We start from the raw sequence: 14,852 nt of genomic DNA, 5'->3' as shown, positions 1-14,852 counted from the left end.
AAAGGCCGCTTGGCCCTCCAGCAGGAATTACTTTCCTTCTCAAGAGGGTGAGGATATGATCTGGAGGTATGCTTCCTATCTTTTAATGCACGTTTCCAACATTTGCTACTTTCTCAGCTCCCTGAACGATCCCCAGATGCGAGCATGCGTCCTAAAGCATGGTTCTCATTTGGGGTCTCTTTCTGTCTTTGATTTAGACACCTGTTTCTATTTATAGGCCCCTGAGATCTTTGATTAAGATCAGGTTTTCTGTCCTTTTATAACTCCCCTCTGGCAGGGACATCCTTGCTAGGCTCTTTAAAGTCCTAGCTTTAAAATCATGGAGTTTTTACACTGAGATGATTAGACTTCTTAAAAATGGATCTTAAATCCATCCCAGAACATTTTATCTTCTGATTTTTTTTATTCATCTTTACTGAATCTCTAAGATAGAAATGTCCCATCATATGAATGAAAGTTTCTTAATTTATATTAGAAATAAAATTGTGACAAATCTTATTTTATAATAAACATTTACTTTTCAGACCTTTCTGGCTATTAAAGGAAGTCCACTTATCACAAACTTATTGTCAGAATATCTGTCTTGGAACTATATGTTCTTAAATTTTAATGAATGTTTTCCCCCACAACTTGGCAAGACTTTGACAATGAAATTTAAACTTTCAACAAAAAAAAAAAACTTAATTCTTTATTTTTCAGTAAGCAAAAAGATAGAATTGTTTCTGGTCAATTCTGTTCCAGAAATTCCTGTAAGGAAAGCACCATCTTTCTAGTCTTCACTTGGCTTTATTTTTGTTTTCAATGGAAAATTCAATACCATTGTGTTACCTACCATTTTGGTCTGGTAAATGATCTTTTATTTGTGAGCAGGTTTTGTGCACAAGAAATATCAGGGAGCTACAGGTATTGAAAATGCAAGTAAATGGTTTAGTTTATGCCCTGCTTCTTTGTCCTTGCATTTCATTCAGTTGTGTTAGCCTGGGGTCTTTCTATCAACCTGTCTTTCCTGCTTTTCCTGAAAAATAACTGGTTGTTTGAGTGGAAGACCCAACATTGGTTTGTATTTTGGGAGTTCATTTTTCTTTACAATTCTAGGTTTTCTCAGCAAGTTATAAAGCTGCCATATGTTACATAAAAATATACTAATACATTGCAGTATTAAAAGGCGTTGTAATAGCGGAATAGTAATTCTCAAATGAGTGGACGAATTTAAAAGGGAAGACTTCCTTCTAGACTTTTGTTGTCTTTTGTCCCACCTCCCACCCCCAAATTTGGGGACACTTTGCTCCTTGCCAGTCACATTTATTTAGCATTAGTGGTATAAATATCAGTGATCTGTGTTTTCTCAAAAACAAAACCCAGGATGATGTTTTTTGTGGTAGCTTCCCACTGGGGTCTCCAGCACTAGGGCTGCTGGGAGCGGGGGCAGTGTGGCTGTCCCCGCCCCAATCATGCCTTCTGCTCTGGCTCCTTTTGTCTCGTTTTGCTTGTTCTACAAGTGCAAAGATCTGTGTTTAACATCACTTCTTCCCCCCAGGGTTGTTTTTCTTTTCTGCCACCTCCCCTGAATTTATATATTTATTTTTAAATAAAAGCACGGTACTTGATTTGCCTTTAGGCTCACACCAAGTCCTGCTGTGTGTCACGCTTTTTAACTTCACACTGTGCACTTGTAAAGCAATTAAAAAATAAATCGTCTACCCTACCCAACAAAGAGGGCCTGGCTTTTAAGGGGATTTCAAAGGAGGTGGCTTTTCTTGCCCTGCCTACTGTCACTCCTGTATCTGTCCTGGAAGCATGGTGGGAGGTGTCACTGGGGCCTCTTTGCATGAGATCACCTTCTTGTTCTGTTGTCCACCCAGACTGGCAGGCGTTTCTGTTTCCTCCAGGAAAGCTTCTGAGCCACACGTAAGGGCTGAGTCCAAGTTGATGAGAACTTAGACGTCACCTCCTCCAGGAAAATTTTTTCTCTCTCCCTCTCGCCTCCTCTTTTTCCTTTCCCCAAACCTATCCACACCTTTCTTTTCTTTCTCTTCTTTAAAATCAGTTTTTGAAAACAAGGTCAGGAAGATTAAAAAGCAATACACACGATAGCCATGAATGGGAAACTCCATACCCAAGAGCTGAGGACAAGCAGGAGTGGGAGGCTTTTGAAGGCCACAGGTTCCTCGTATAGCCACCGTCACCTTTCTACCCCTACCTATGGTCAATGAGTGCCTCAGAGCCCACCAATTCTCCCTGAAAGGATCTCTTGGCAGATTCTGGCATCCAGGAGATAGGGAAAATCATTGAAAAGTGTCTCCTGGGGCCCGAGGACAAGCTGAGTGCAAAATCGTGCAAAATTGTGTGCAATGCAGGCCCCTCAAAACTCCAAGGGGTGCCTTACCTACAGACACTATTTTGTTACTTACAACATAGACGCACATCAGTTATGTAAAAAGGAGACGGAACACGTGAAGGATGTCAGCAGCTCCATTGTCCATATTAGAAACTGCCACCTCAAATGCTAGCTGGCAAAATGAACTTAGATAAGTTGATACTGTCAATCAGAAGGAACCTAAAAACGCTCTCCAAAAGTGTGCTGTGTGAGTGCACAATGTCACCAGTGTTCTCCCCATAGACAGTGGGTGTGTGTTGTGTGTAAGTGTGAAGAGATGGAGACAGGCAGACTGACTTCTGATGTCTTTCCTGATAGAGAGGATCATATGATTCAGGTTCCAGACTTCATATGACAGAGTGGGAGCGTGTCTGTGAGGAGAGGGTGTGTCTGTCCTGAAAGGCATCTGGAAATTATCACATTTTGCATAAATAAATGGTGCATGCACTCAGATACAAAGAATATGCCACAGATGATGAAAGGGTGTTGAGGTTGACCAGTGAAAGTTCTTTTTAATTTATATTGGTAAAGAGAAAGGGTGGGGGTGACCGATCATTTTACTTTGCGTTTTGATGGACTTTGATGTGTTTCATGTGATATTGGAGAACAGGACAGAGAAACCAAAGTTGGAGTTTCACTCCAGCCTCCAGCCTCCAAGCAGACTTTTGCAGCTCTTAGTCGTCTGCCATTTAGAAATAAATAGAAGTTCAAATGCTTAATATTCGCACTTTTCAAAGTTTGAAACATGAAATCTGCTGTTGCTGTTTGGTTTACTTTTGTCCTTTTCCTCTTTCTGCCTTTTCTTTCAGTGGCACGCCCTCTCCCGTGAAGAGCAGGCTAAATATTATGAATTAGCACGGAAAGAAAGACAGCTACATATGCAGCTTTATCCGGGCTGGTCTGCAAGAGACAATTACGTAAGCTCCTCTCACACCAACAGCTGTTCGCTTCCACTCGTTTTGCACTTTCTTTTGCTTTCAAGAAGGAATGTGTTTTAGGGTGAATATAGTACTGATACGATTTCTTATTTCTGGAAATTAATGAACTTTCTAATAAACATTTCGTAGGTATATTCCCTTATGAAAGCTTTAAGCTGTCATGGTTTTTGCTGTGGTTGCTCATGCTTTTTTTTTTTTTTTTTAAATAAAGTTTTTTAAAATCAATGTGGGGCCTAACCACAAAAAATGCTGATAAAAAAACATTTAAAAAGAAAGCCCATAATCTCACCATATAAAGGCAAGATCAGTAGTGACTGTTTACATCATCTTCCAGTATTTTTCTGTTTTTATTTTTTATAAGGATATAAACATGTGTGTACATGTGTTTTGTGTCATGTTTCTTGCTCATATATATCTATGTATATATGTATTTTTATTTTATAGTATAGTGTTTATGTATAGCCATATTCTAATCAATGAATGACTGTCACAATTTACATAGCCATTTTCCTGCTTTTAGACATTTAAGTTGCTATTTTTTCCCTTACAAATATACACAGTCCTGCAATGAGCATGTCTATATATAACAGGCTCTTTTTTCTGTATATAGGACTATTATTTCTGTAGGAAGGATATAAATATTTTAAAAGCTCTTGATACATATTGTCAGATTTCTTTCCAGAGAATTATATTGTTGTACAATTCTTATAAACAATGTATTTCAGAATTAGGACTATGTAAAAAAAAATTTTATTCCATGTTAATGTACCTTAACATCTACAGTGTGCTTTACTCGGGCTGAGTAGATACTATCATGTTTAAGTTTGTATGCATTTTATTGGCAAGAATGACTTCATTTATATTGCCAGTTCTTCTATTGCTATCGAGTTTGAGCAGCTTACTAATGTAGTCTTGACTATTTCTGAGAAACTATATTATAAATGATACATTTGGAGTTTTATCATATTTTATAGAAAAAAGATTCTAATACTTTATTAAAATAATTAAAAAATTTGAAAGTCATCCATTTGTTCAGATTACTATCACAGACTATGATAGACAACAGGAATTTGTTGCTCAGGGTTCTGAAGCTGGAGTCCAGAATTGAGGCTCAGGAAGGCTGGGGACTGCTGTCAGTCTTCTGGCTGTGTCCTTATCAGTGGAGGGGTGAGGGAGCTGATCAGGTGCCCTTTTGTTTTTATTAAAATTTTATGTTTTTTTTTTTTATTCTAAAGCTTTATAAACTTCCACATCTTATTTTGCCATAAGACATATGGTAACACACTTGTAATGTTCCCAACATTGACTTACATGTTCAACTAGTGAATACTGTGACTTCCCCACCCCCTTTTTTTTTTTTTAGGTGTTGTGCTAGGTAGGGGTACATTGTGGCATTTACAAAAGTTCTCATAATATAACAAACATATCATACTTGAGTTCACCCTCTCTGTCATTCTCCTTTATTCATCCCCCACCCCCGCTCCTGGAGTGGCTTCAACAGGTATCATTTTTCCATTTTCATGCCGTTTTATGAGGACACTGATTCCGTTGGTGAGGGCTGTGTCCTAATCCCTCAAAGGTTCCACCTCCTTATCCCATCACCCTGGGGACTAGGATTTCCACGTGTGAGTTTTGAGGGAACATAGTCTATAGCAGTTCTCACACTGCACATGACACTACTATGGAATGTCCCCAGGATAGTCCTTTCTTTCCCTCTTTTTTTTTTTTTTGAGGTACTGGGAGGTTGATTGAACTCAGGGCCTCACAGTTGTTAAGCAAGCAGGCATTCTTCCCCTGGAAGCACGCCACCAGCCCAGAACAATCTTAATATAAGTGGAATTGTCCCTTCAAAAAAGGGCAAAAATGAAGCCATGGATCCATATACAATTTAATGTGTGGACATTGCTGTAGATGCTCTGGTGGGGCTTTTGTTCTCACAGAAGTGACGACAGCGATTCATGTCTAAGATCATAAATTTCTTAAAGGCATCAGAGCTGTTTGAATACACATACAAACTTATATCTGGGTTTGGGCTGCACAGTTTGTTTCCTATAATGTGCTCCGCAGAAAAAGTCACTTTACCAGTCAGAATTTGGAGCTTAAGCACTGGATATAACTTTAGCACGGGAAGTAAGACTCCTACTGTTACTGGTGACTGAAAGCACAGTCAACTGCTCGGAATTGTTGTTTTGGTTGTTTTAATAACAACCACATGCTGATTGGTGGGACTAGTCTTAAATTCTTTCTGTTACTTTCTAATCCTTACCACAATCCAGTTGTATGTACATCATTATTCTGTTTTTCAGGTGAGGAAATTGAGAGGTTAGGTAATTTTTCCAAGGCCATGTACTAGGTGGTTAAGCTGCAATTTATACCCAGGTCTCCCTGACGTCAAGATCTGCCTAGCTTCTCCTCCCCCTACGCCCCTCAGTGAATCAGCTCAGTCTCTCAATGTCTTTAAGAAGTCTGCTTAGTTGAAGAGTTTCTGCCCATGAACTGGGCTTCTGTTCTCTGAGCAGTAATTACCATTTGTCTGTATAGCGCCTTTGCTGTGCCCTGTAAGTGGGAAGGTCAGCACCCCCTCCCTCTACCGCCCCAGGGCTACACAGTGTCTCCTCCTGTCCTCCATGTGCTTTGAATTCGGTTTGCCTAGGAGGGGAGCCCTGCTCTTCCCTCTGACCCCTACAGGAGCCTTGTGAATTTGTGTAGATGTAGCATTGCTTATTGAATGTCTTTACATTTATGTTCTGAGCCTTACATAATGAACTTTCAATGTTTTTCTTTTTTTTTTTGCGGTACTGGGGTTTGAACTCAGGGCCTAGACCTTGAGCCACCCCATCAGTCCTTTTTTGTGAGGGGCTTTTTTTTCCGAGATAGGGTCTCTCAAAATATTTGCCTGGGCTGGCTTTGAACCGTGATCCTCCTGATCTCTGCCTCCTGAGTAACTAGGATTACAGGCCTGAGCTACTGGCACTTGGCAAGCTTTAAGTTTTAAAAAGACTTAAACATACACATTTTCTTTCACCTCTCTTTTTCACATCTGTTCTCACTCCTTTTTTCTCTTGACAGAAATGAAAAGAAAGTAGTTTCATTTTTAAAGGTTTTACATGATTTTGAAAGGAAATTGTTTTGCTTATGTATTCAAAGAATGAAGGGAAAATCCAGTGTTCCTGTCATTTTTTTAATTTTTTTTTTTTTTTTTGGTGGGACTGGGGTTTGGACTCAGATCTTCATGCTTGCAAAGCAAGCACGCTATACCGCTTGAGCCACACCTCCAGCCTTGTTCCTACCATTTCTATAATAATAATAAAAAAAGAAGCCTGTGAATGGCTAAGGCAATTAGAAGTCAATCAAGAGGTAGCACTTTAAAATAAGAGTTCAGGATCTAAGGATAAGGAACAAGGCACTCAGTGCCAGAATGCTATCCTGATCCTGACATAATAAGCATCTCAGTAACTTAATTAATATTAAAATATACTGTTGGATGGGTCCCAGGGTTTATAATGGCAGTTTGCTTCTATAACTTTGGCTAATAACTGAACTTTTCATGAATCAGTTGCACACGTTTCTTGGATGAGTTTAGTTGAATGTTTGTCCGATTGTTAGCACTTTGAGATTTAGTGCCTCATGCTTGTTGGTATTATAATCGCCTATGTAATTTTAATGAAAAGCATCTTTGTGGGGCGATGGAGACAGTGCTGAGACCCGGGCTGTGCTCTGATGGGGGGTGGCCATGGGTGAGGGCTCAGGGCAGAGCCCAGTACGCTACCTGTGAGGGGGCTGACCGTGGCCATGAGGTCAAGGACACAGAGGAGCTTGTATACAAGTGGAGTCTCAGTTCTGCCTGGGGAGGGGGATGAAGGGCAGGGGAGTTGAGAGTCCTGCGAGGGATACCGGTTGAAGCAAATGTTAAAGGGCAGATGGAAGTCAGGAGAAGAAAGTATGGAAGAAGTTTCCAGACACATGAAAACTACCTTATAGTAACTTCTGAAAACTGCAGAAATTCTGTTTGGAAGGAAGACAGTGGCTGCCTGTGAGAAGCATGCGCTCCTCCCGGAGCTCCCCAGTTCCCAGAGCACCTTAGTGATATTAAAGATGACGTCATCATCTTTATATGACACATGTGATGTGCCACTTATGCCCCCTGCTCGCTTTCGTGCTCATGAGGATAGTTTCCATCAGCTTTCTAACGCTTTAAGGTCTCGGTGGCCATGTGACATGAAGAAGAACTATCTTGAGGTGCACATGCGTTTATTTACTTATAGAGCCACAAAACATATTCAGCATAACATAGTTTTATTTTTGTAATAATATTTAATAATTACTGACATAAGAGGAGAGATACTGAATGTGATCTGTGTACTGTTGGGTTAGTTGAAAAACCCCAACACCACAGGTTGGCCGTTTACTGTTCATATAAGTGGACTGTAGCTATACTGTGTTATTTTTGAGAGGAAAAGTAGTTGTGAAGAAAAACCGGAAACTAAGCTACTGCAAATGAGACCTAAACTTTAAAATTTGTCATCAAGATGCCTTTGAAGTGTCTTCAAAAGTACATGTATACCTAAGCCGTTGTGCCTATCTTAGGAAGCAAAATCCTTAGTTGGAAGTAAGTCTCCAAAATTTTGCTCTTTTTCTCAGGTTCTGTCTCATCTTTCTGTGTCTGTCCTTGGTTATGCCACAAGGCTGTGGGCACTCAGTTCCCACCAGGGACCTTCCCATTGCATAGTGGAATTCACAATAGTGTTCTGAGCTGAGCATGGAGGTCAGAAAGAGCAGGAAAGCCTCACAAAGCAGGCTTTCCTTGAAGGGCTTTCTGAGACCACAGCCCTGGAACATTCCCCCCGACCCCCTTTCTCACACACACATGCATGCACACCCCTTCTGACTCTGTTTCCAGATGCAGATGGTGAGGAGAGAGACAGCGATCACCTCCATCTCTCCTTGTCGGCTGTCTGTCTGTTCGTATTACTGTTCATTCCTGTGCTCAGGTTTGCTCTGTGACCTGACCGTGTGTCCCTCTCCTTCCAGGGTAAGAAGAAGAAGAGGAAGAGAGAGAAGCTACAGGAATCTACTTCAGGTGGGCGCCTTGTGCTTTGCGTCAATGCTCAGCCTTCTGACACGCACCTTGTAAAGTAGTCAGCCTCTTCCTGCCTCTGCTTCCTCTGTGACTATCATGTGCGACTCTTTAACTCTGCTTTCCTTCTGGAAATTCTTTTAAAAGACTTTTCTTTTAAATGTGAATGTGTAAAGGTATATGTGGAAAGTCTTTCCCAGCCCTGTCACCTGGAATCCTGGCTGGGAACTGTGGTTGACTTTGTGTGTTATGTGGGTTTTGTTTTGTTTTTAATTATTATTATTTGGTTGGTTTTTGCTTTAGTTGTCTGTATTCTCTTTGCTTTAACACTTCTGCTTTTTTCTATTTGCATACTCCTTAAAAATGTAACTTTATGATAATTATATAATATGCTACCTTGTATCCCTTCGAGAGTCTTTTCTGTGATTGGGTTTTTAAGACTAGAGAACATGATAGAGGTTTATCTTCCTTGTGTATTGATTCAAGGCACCAGTGAGGTCCCCATTTTATTCCCCTTTTTTCTTCCATTAAAAATAAGGTCACCACTTGTACTACACAAATTAAAAAATGGCTGGTATAAGAACCATAAAAAGTAAAGCAAACAGCTCCACATGATATTGTAAGCTACTGCGTATTTGGAATGTACAGAAACCTCTTCTGTAAAAATTTGTTAAAGACACAATTTTCTGCAGGTACAGGTCCAAGAATGACAGCTGCCTACATCTGAAACATGGTAAGAACGACTCTCTGGTCCTACTGCTGGCGGTAGCTGTAAACAGAGGCCCTTGCTTGTGAACCTTCTTGCCCACACCGATTCCCTTCAGCATCGCTCCTGAAAGAGGAAGGCTCCACCAAAATGAAATTAGTGCTTTAAAACTGATGGTTTTTATACCGGCTACATACCTGTAATACAGTGTGCTTTTTATCTTGATTCTTCTCTCCCTGTAGCCCCATTTATTATTTTTTTTCCATTTCTTTCCTCCTAACTCTTTCATCTCAACCATTTCTTACTGACCAGTGGCAAATCTACCTTAAAAAAAAAAAAAAAAAAAGAACAAACCAGAATCAAAATGCCATCCTACTGGGCAAACCTGGGTGGGTCTCAGGAGTACCATTCTAATCCTGCTCAAAGTTGTTGCTTGGGGGGCTGGTGGAGTGGCTCAAGTGGTAAGAGCACCGCCTAGCAAGCGTGAGGCCCTGAGTTCAAACCCCAGTGCCGCCAAAAACAAGTTGCTGCTTGATAGAGATTCTTCCTTAATTGAAATGATAAACAGTTTGTTTCTAGTGCAAAAGATTTGCGTGCTTTATATTTTTCTATTAATACTTTAAAATATGCCATGGGCACTTATCTGATTAATCCCATTTCTTCTATCAAGTATTTTTTTTATTGTTAACCATTGCTAGATCTCACTCTAGTATTCATTTCTTTTCACTATAATTCTTTTATTTCTATCCATGTGACCACTAGCCCAGGGAACCTGGCTTTGCAAATTAAGGCTTGGTCTTTGTTGAGTTGGAATTCATGTTGTTGTGTCCACAATTCTCAACAGCGTCACCTTAGATTCTGCATGCTCTCTGGAAACCCATATGCAGTCAGTCACCAAGTCCTGTTGACTCTACTTTGGCTCTCTCTACCTTTGGGGTCTGTCTTGTGTCTTGCCTCTCACACCTATCACTTACTTCATCTCGTGCTTAGCCTTTGGAAAATTGCCCTCCCTCCAGAATTCCTTTCTGCCACATCATCCTTGATGTTTCTCCAAGAGGGGTTTTCAAGTTGATTGTGTCAGTTTTCTACTTAAGAGGAGTTAGCCAGCACTCTTTACTGCCTGAAGGACATGGTACACATCACTAGTGTGGATCCATGTCTTCACCATTGGCACGTGGTTTTACCTTTAATCATTCGCTCTCTGTCTCTCTCCATTTCCACCCTAGCCTCTGTACCTGGCTCTGTCCAAATAAAATCATAAGCAGTTCCCCAAACAGATGGAGGTCCCTGCCTGAAATCCAGTTTGCTCCTACTGAGGAATAGACAGATCTGTGCAGCATTTCCTGGAAGACCATTACCTGTAGAAAATTCGTTGTTGACTGAACCAGGAGACCTCGCCTAAGCCTGTAGAACTTAACGCTGGTGTTGAAATTTTAGACAAGGAAATCTCCCAGCAGAGATTTTGGCACCAATGAGTTGTGAATTTCAAATCAGCTGACAGCCCAGACTGTCACCTTCAGCTTCTTAATCTTTCTTCTCCTCATCTGTAAGGTGGAAATGGTGATACCTATGGTACCTGCCTCAGGTTGGAAGTTGGGATGTGTGCACCCAATAGTGCTTTCCCCCCACTGTGACCTAAGACTGTGATCCTCTCCTCCGAGAATCTTTCTGGATCTTCATTCCAGTTTCTTCAGGTTAATTTTAAGACACCACAGCTGTCCTGAGCTAACCTCACTCTGCCTAACTCTCCTGAGTGCCTGCCTTTTCTCCCAGTGAGAGGACTATCCCTCCTATGGGTGACCAAGCAGCACTTCTAAAATGCAACCACAGATAATAATCGTATTTAACTTAACTCAGTAGCTGTCAGTCCAGGTCCTCTTTCAAGCTGGCTACCTGGTGTGGTTGTTAGGAGCACAGGCATGACTTAGACACGGCCCCTCCCCAAGGAGCTCCTGGCCTCACAGAAGTCAACCTAAGTCAAAAGCACCTGCTGTGCAGTTTTTGAAAGAATGTTGTACTCTTCACTACTGACCTCTTAGGAATGGTCACAGTCCTCCTTCCCATGTCCTGCCCCTGCATGGAAGGCCCTCAGAAGGGCAGTGTGCCAAGGGCACACACTCCATATATCCCGTTTGCCCCGAAATCTTTAAAGCCAACTTTCTGTACTAAGAGTCACGCAAAAATGTATTGTAATACTCCCAGTTTGGCATCTGACTTAGGCTTCCTCATGCTTAGTGTTATTTATTTTGATGTAAAAACTGAGGCTGTTCTAAGAAGCATCCCACATACCTCCTTTTAAAAAAAAACCAGTCACAGCTATTACGTCTTTTGTCACTTCTTTTTATGAAAGGTTAAAGAGTCCTCTCTGTCCTATACAAGAAAAGCAAAACAAAGATTCCCTGGTCCCAAATTCTTATCAAGCCACAGCTGGGTGAGGCTCCAGTATCTCTGTGTTCCTCTCCCTCTCCTTCCCTGGGTAGGTTGTGTGACCTTTGAAGTCACCGTCCCCCACCTCATCCTGCTGTGGAGAACAGAACCAGCAGTCACTTGATGAAGAAAGAAATGCAGATCTGTATGTAGAAAGATTCAGTAAATGAAATGACAATATTCCTGTCATTTCGCTGCCCCTGTCTTTATATTAGGACTTGAGAAACGTTTCTATGCGTGCAGTGACAGTTGCCACCACCATCTCGTGGGCATCTGATAGGCACCAGGTAGAATTGTAAGACCTGGCATGCAGCATTGACTCTTTACGGTGCTTGCTGCTTTGCTGTGATGATCAAAAATAAACAGGGGAATAGAAGTACCATGATGCACACGAAGCAGGGAGCTGGCTGGAGGTCTGCTTTAGGTGGGGTGCTCAAGAAGCCTCCTGCAAGGAGGAAATGATAATTGTTATCCCTGAAAAACACGAGGCATTCTTTTCTGGAACAGAGCAGTAGCAAAGAAACGAAAGGAAAACAGGGCCAATGTTGTGGAAAGAGAGCAGACTAGGAGTGAGGACACCCAGGCTTTCACATTAGTCCCGTGTGACCTGGGGAGCACTGGGCAGGACCCTTCGAGCCTCTGGACGTGGGGTCCTTGGGTATGCGCGAGAGGATTGAGCTCCCCAACAGCCACTCCCTCACATCCAAATTCCTAGTCTTCGCTCCCTCCCAGTGTTATGCAGAGGACTCGCTTCACTAATTGGTAGTCGTTGGTAGAGTGGTTCTGTGTGACCTTGACAGTGATTTGTACCCAGCAGGGAGGTACAGATCATCTCCACTGCCCTTCTCCTCCCCAGTGGGCTGCCTCGTGTTCTGGGCCCCTAGAAGCACTGTTACAGTGTGACGGCTGGTTTCTCACTAGTGTGGCCATAGAGCTCCTTGTTTGCCAGAGTACAGTCACTTCTGGAGACCACTTCACCTGAGAAACAAGCAGAGGACAAAGTATTTGGTTAGCACTGACCTTATGAAGAGTGTGAAGTGAAATCTCATCAGCCTGTTTTCAGTTCTGGAGAGACAAAGCCAGAAAAGGTAAAGCTGGTACTGGGCAGAGACGAGAGACCATAGCTGCACTGTGATAAGATTTACTCGAGAGGCTTATTCCTCTTATGTACACAGCGAAGCTTAACACTGTGTTTTAAAACTCATTATAATTACTGATGCCTATTAATTATACATATTATGAATGGGGTGACATTTCCATGCATGCATATAGTGTGCTTTTGTCATACCTGCGCTCCTAAATACCCTCCTTCACCCCTTTCCTCTAGACCTCACCCTCCGTAGTCTCCTTTCCCTTCCCTAGCAGTCCCTCTGTTACTTTCAGGTCATCTCTTTTTTCTTTCTTTCTTTTTTTTTTTTAATTCTAATTTCCACACACGAGAGAAAACATATGATACTTGTCTTTCTGAGTCTGGCTTATTTCATTTAATATGAAAGAAATTCTAACCATTTCCCTGCAAATGATATGTTTTCATTCGTTGTGGCTGAATAACACTCCATTCTGTATAAATACCACATTTTCTTTATCCATTCATCTGTTTGTGGGTACAGGCTGATACCGTAATTTGGCTGTTATGAACAGTGTCACAATAAATATGGGTGTGCAGGTATCTGTTGTATGTTGGCTTTGATTTCTTCCAGTATATAGCCAGGAATGGGACAGGTGGATCATATGACAGCTCTCTTTTTAGTTTTTTGAGGCACCTTCCTCCTGATTTCCATAGTGGTTGGACTAATTTACGTTCCCACCAACAGTATTTTCCCCCTCCATCCTCACCAGCATTTGTGTGGTTGGTTTTGTTGTTTTTTCTTTCTTTTTTGGGATGATAGCCATTCTGATCGTGGTGAGGTGGAATCTCGGTGTAGGTTCAATTCGCATTTCCTGGTGGTAAGTATGCTGAGCACTTTTTGGATACTTACTTGCCATTTGTACTTCCTCATTTAAAAAGTGTTCTGATCTTTTGCCCACTTATCAACTGGGCAACATTTCTTCTGTTAATTTTTTGAGCTCTGTGTATACTGTAGATGCTACTCTTCTATCAGATGAATGGCTGCCAAGGGTTTTTCTTCTGTTCTGTAGGCTCTCTTGGCTCTTTTCCTTTGCTGTGCAGAAGGTTTTTAATTTGATGTAATCACATATATCAGTTCTTGCTTTCATTTCCTGAGGTTTGGAGTCCAATTCAGGAAATTATTGTCTTGCCTAGATCTTGAACTGTTCCCTTGTGTTTTCCTGCGGTAGTTTTCAAGTTGAAGGTTTTACATTAAGGTTTTTGATCCCTCTTGAATTGATTTTTGTACAAGGTGAGAGACAGGGGTCTAGTTTCAGTCCCCTACACGTGAATGTCCGGTTTTCCCAGCACCACTTGAGGAGGCTTTTTCCCAACATCTGTTTTTGACACCATTGTTGGGAACCAACTGGCTGTAGCTGTGTGAGCTTATTACTGGGTTCCCTAGTCTGTTGATCTACATGGACACTATCTTTGTACAGGTGTAGAAAATTTCTATTAAATGAGGAAGATCATTGAGCTTAGACCTTCATATGTATGGCGCAAATGCTTTTTTTTTTTTTGAAGCCCTCTTTCTACTGGGGTTTCCACTCCCTAAAATACACATGGGTTCTCTAATGCTTCTGAGCTCCCTGGAGGAGGCACTGCAGTTGCCTTGTGGAGCCCCCTGAAGAGGTTGGCCAGGAAAGTAGTTCCTCCTGCACCAGTTGCTTGCTGTGTTCCTGTCGCCTGTGTGTGTCTCCTTTCGTGCAATAGAGGAGTATTTGCTTGGATGCAGTCACGTTGAAACAAAGAAATTACTGTTAATCCAGTCTCAGCCCTGTGAAAGCAACGTTTAGGATAATTGAAAACAGAAGCTATAAAAGCCATTCCTGTAAATTGGAGGTGCTCCCTAAACTACAGGGCTTTTTAAGAAAACCAAATTCATCCTTTCAGAATTTTGGACTAACTTGTCATTTGTGGGAATGCTGGGAGCCTGGGGCCTCACAGAATGAGACTGCATACTCTCCCATGCTTACTGGAAGACCAGTGTCATAGACACCAATACTTTGTTTATTCACTCTGCAAACAGTCAGTGAAGGCAACTTCTGCAGGTCAGGAACTGCATTAGGCAAGGTATGTGCTAAATGAGACCCTGTCCCTTCCTAGAGGAGTCTCCAGCTTAAGAAGACATGGACATCTAAGTGGGTAGTTATAAAAGAATACTTTATATTCTGTGAGTGAATTGCATAAATTGCATTGTAAGAAGTATGTAAGTCAGA

General features: G+C 41.6%; 1 protein-coding gene across 5 annotated transcripts in view; it reads left to right on the top strand.

Moving 5' to 3' along the window:
• Lef1 (lymphoid enhancer binding factor 1) overlaps positions 1-14,852 on the top strand; it is a 118,610-nt gene that overhangs the window by 89,172 nt on the left and 14,586 nt on the right. For 2 of the 5 annotated variants that reach the window (XM_074041507.1, XM_074041504.1), the window contains 3 exons: positions 3,187-3,294; positions 8,347-8,395; positions 9,085-9,125. In XM_074041507.1, the coding sequence (XP_073897608.1) occupies positions 3,187-3,294; positions 8,347-8,395; positions 9,085-9,119 (192 nt within the window). In that variant the 3' untranslated portion in view covers positions 9,120-9,125. The remainder of the gene's footprint in view (positions 1-3,186; positions 3,295-8,346; positions 8,396-9,084; positions 9,126-14,852) is intronic. The other 3 variants (XM_074041506.1, XM_074041503.1, XM_074041505.1) reach the window with 2 other exon arrangements.

Source organism: Castor canadensis, chromosome 9 (assembly GCF_047511655.1).
Source record: "Castor canadensis chromosome 9, mCasCan1.hap1v2, whole genome shotgun sequence".
Taxonomy (NCBI): domain Eukaryota; kingdom Metazoa; phylum Chordata; class Mammalia; order Rodentia; family Castoridae; genus Castor; species Castor canadensis.
Note: the sequence above shows the minus strand (reverse complement) of the source record. Positions and strands in the feature narration are given on the sequence as shown.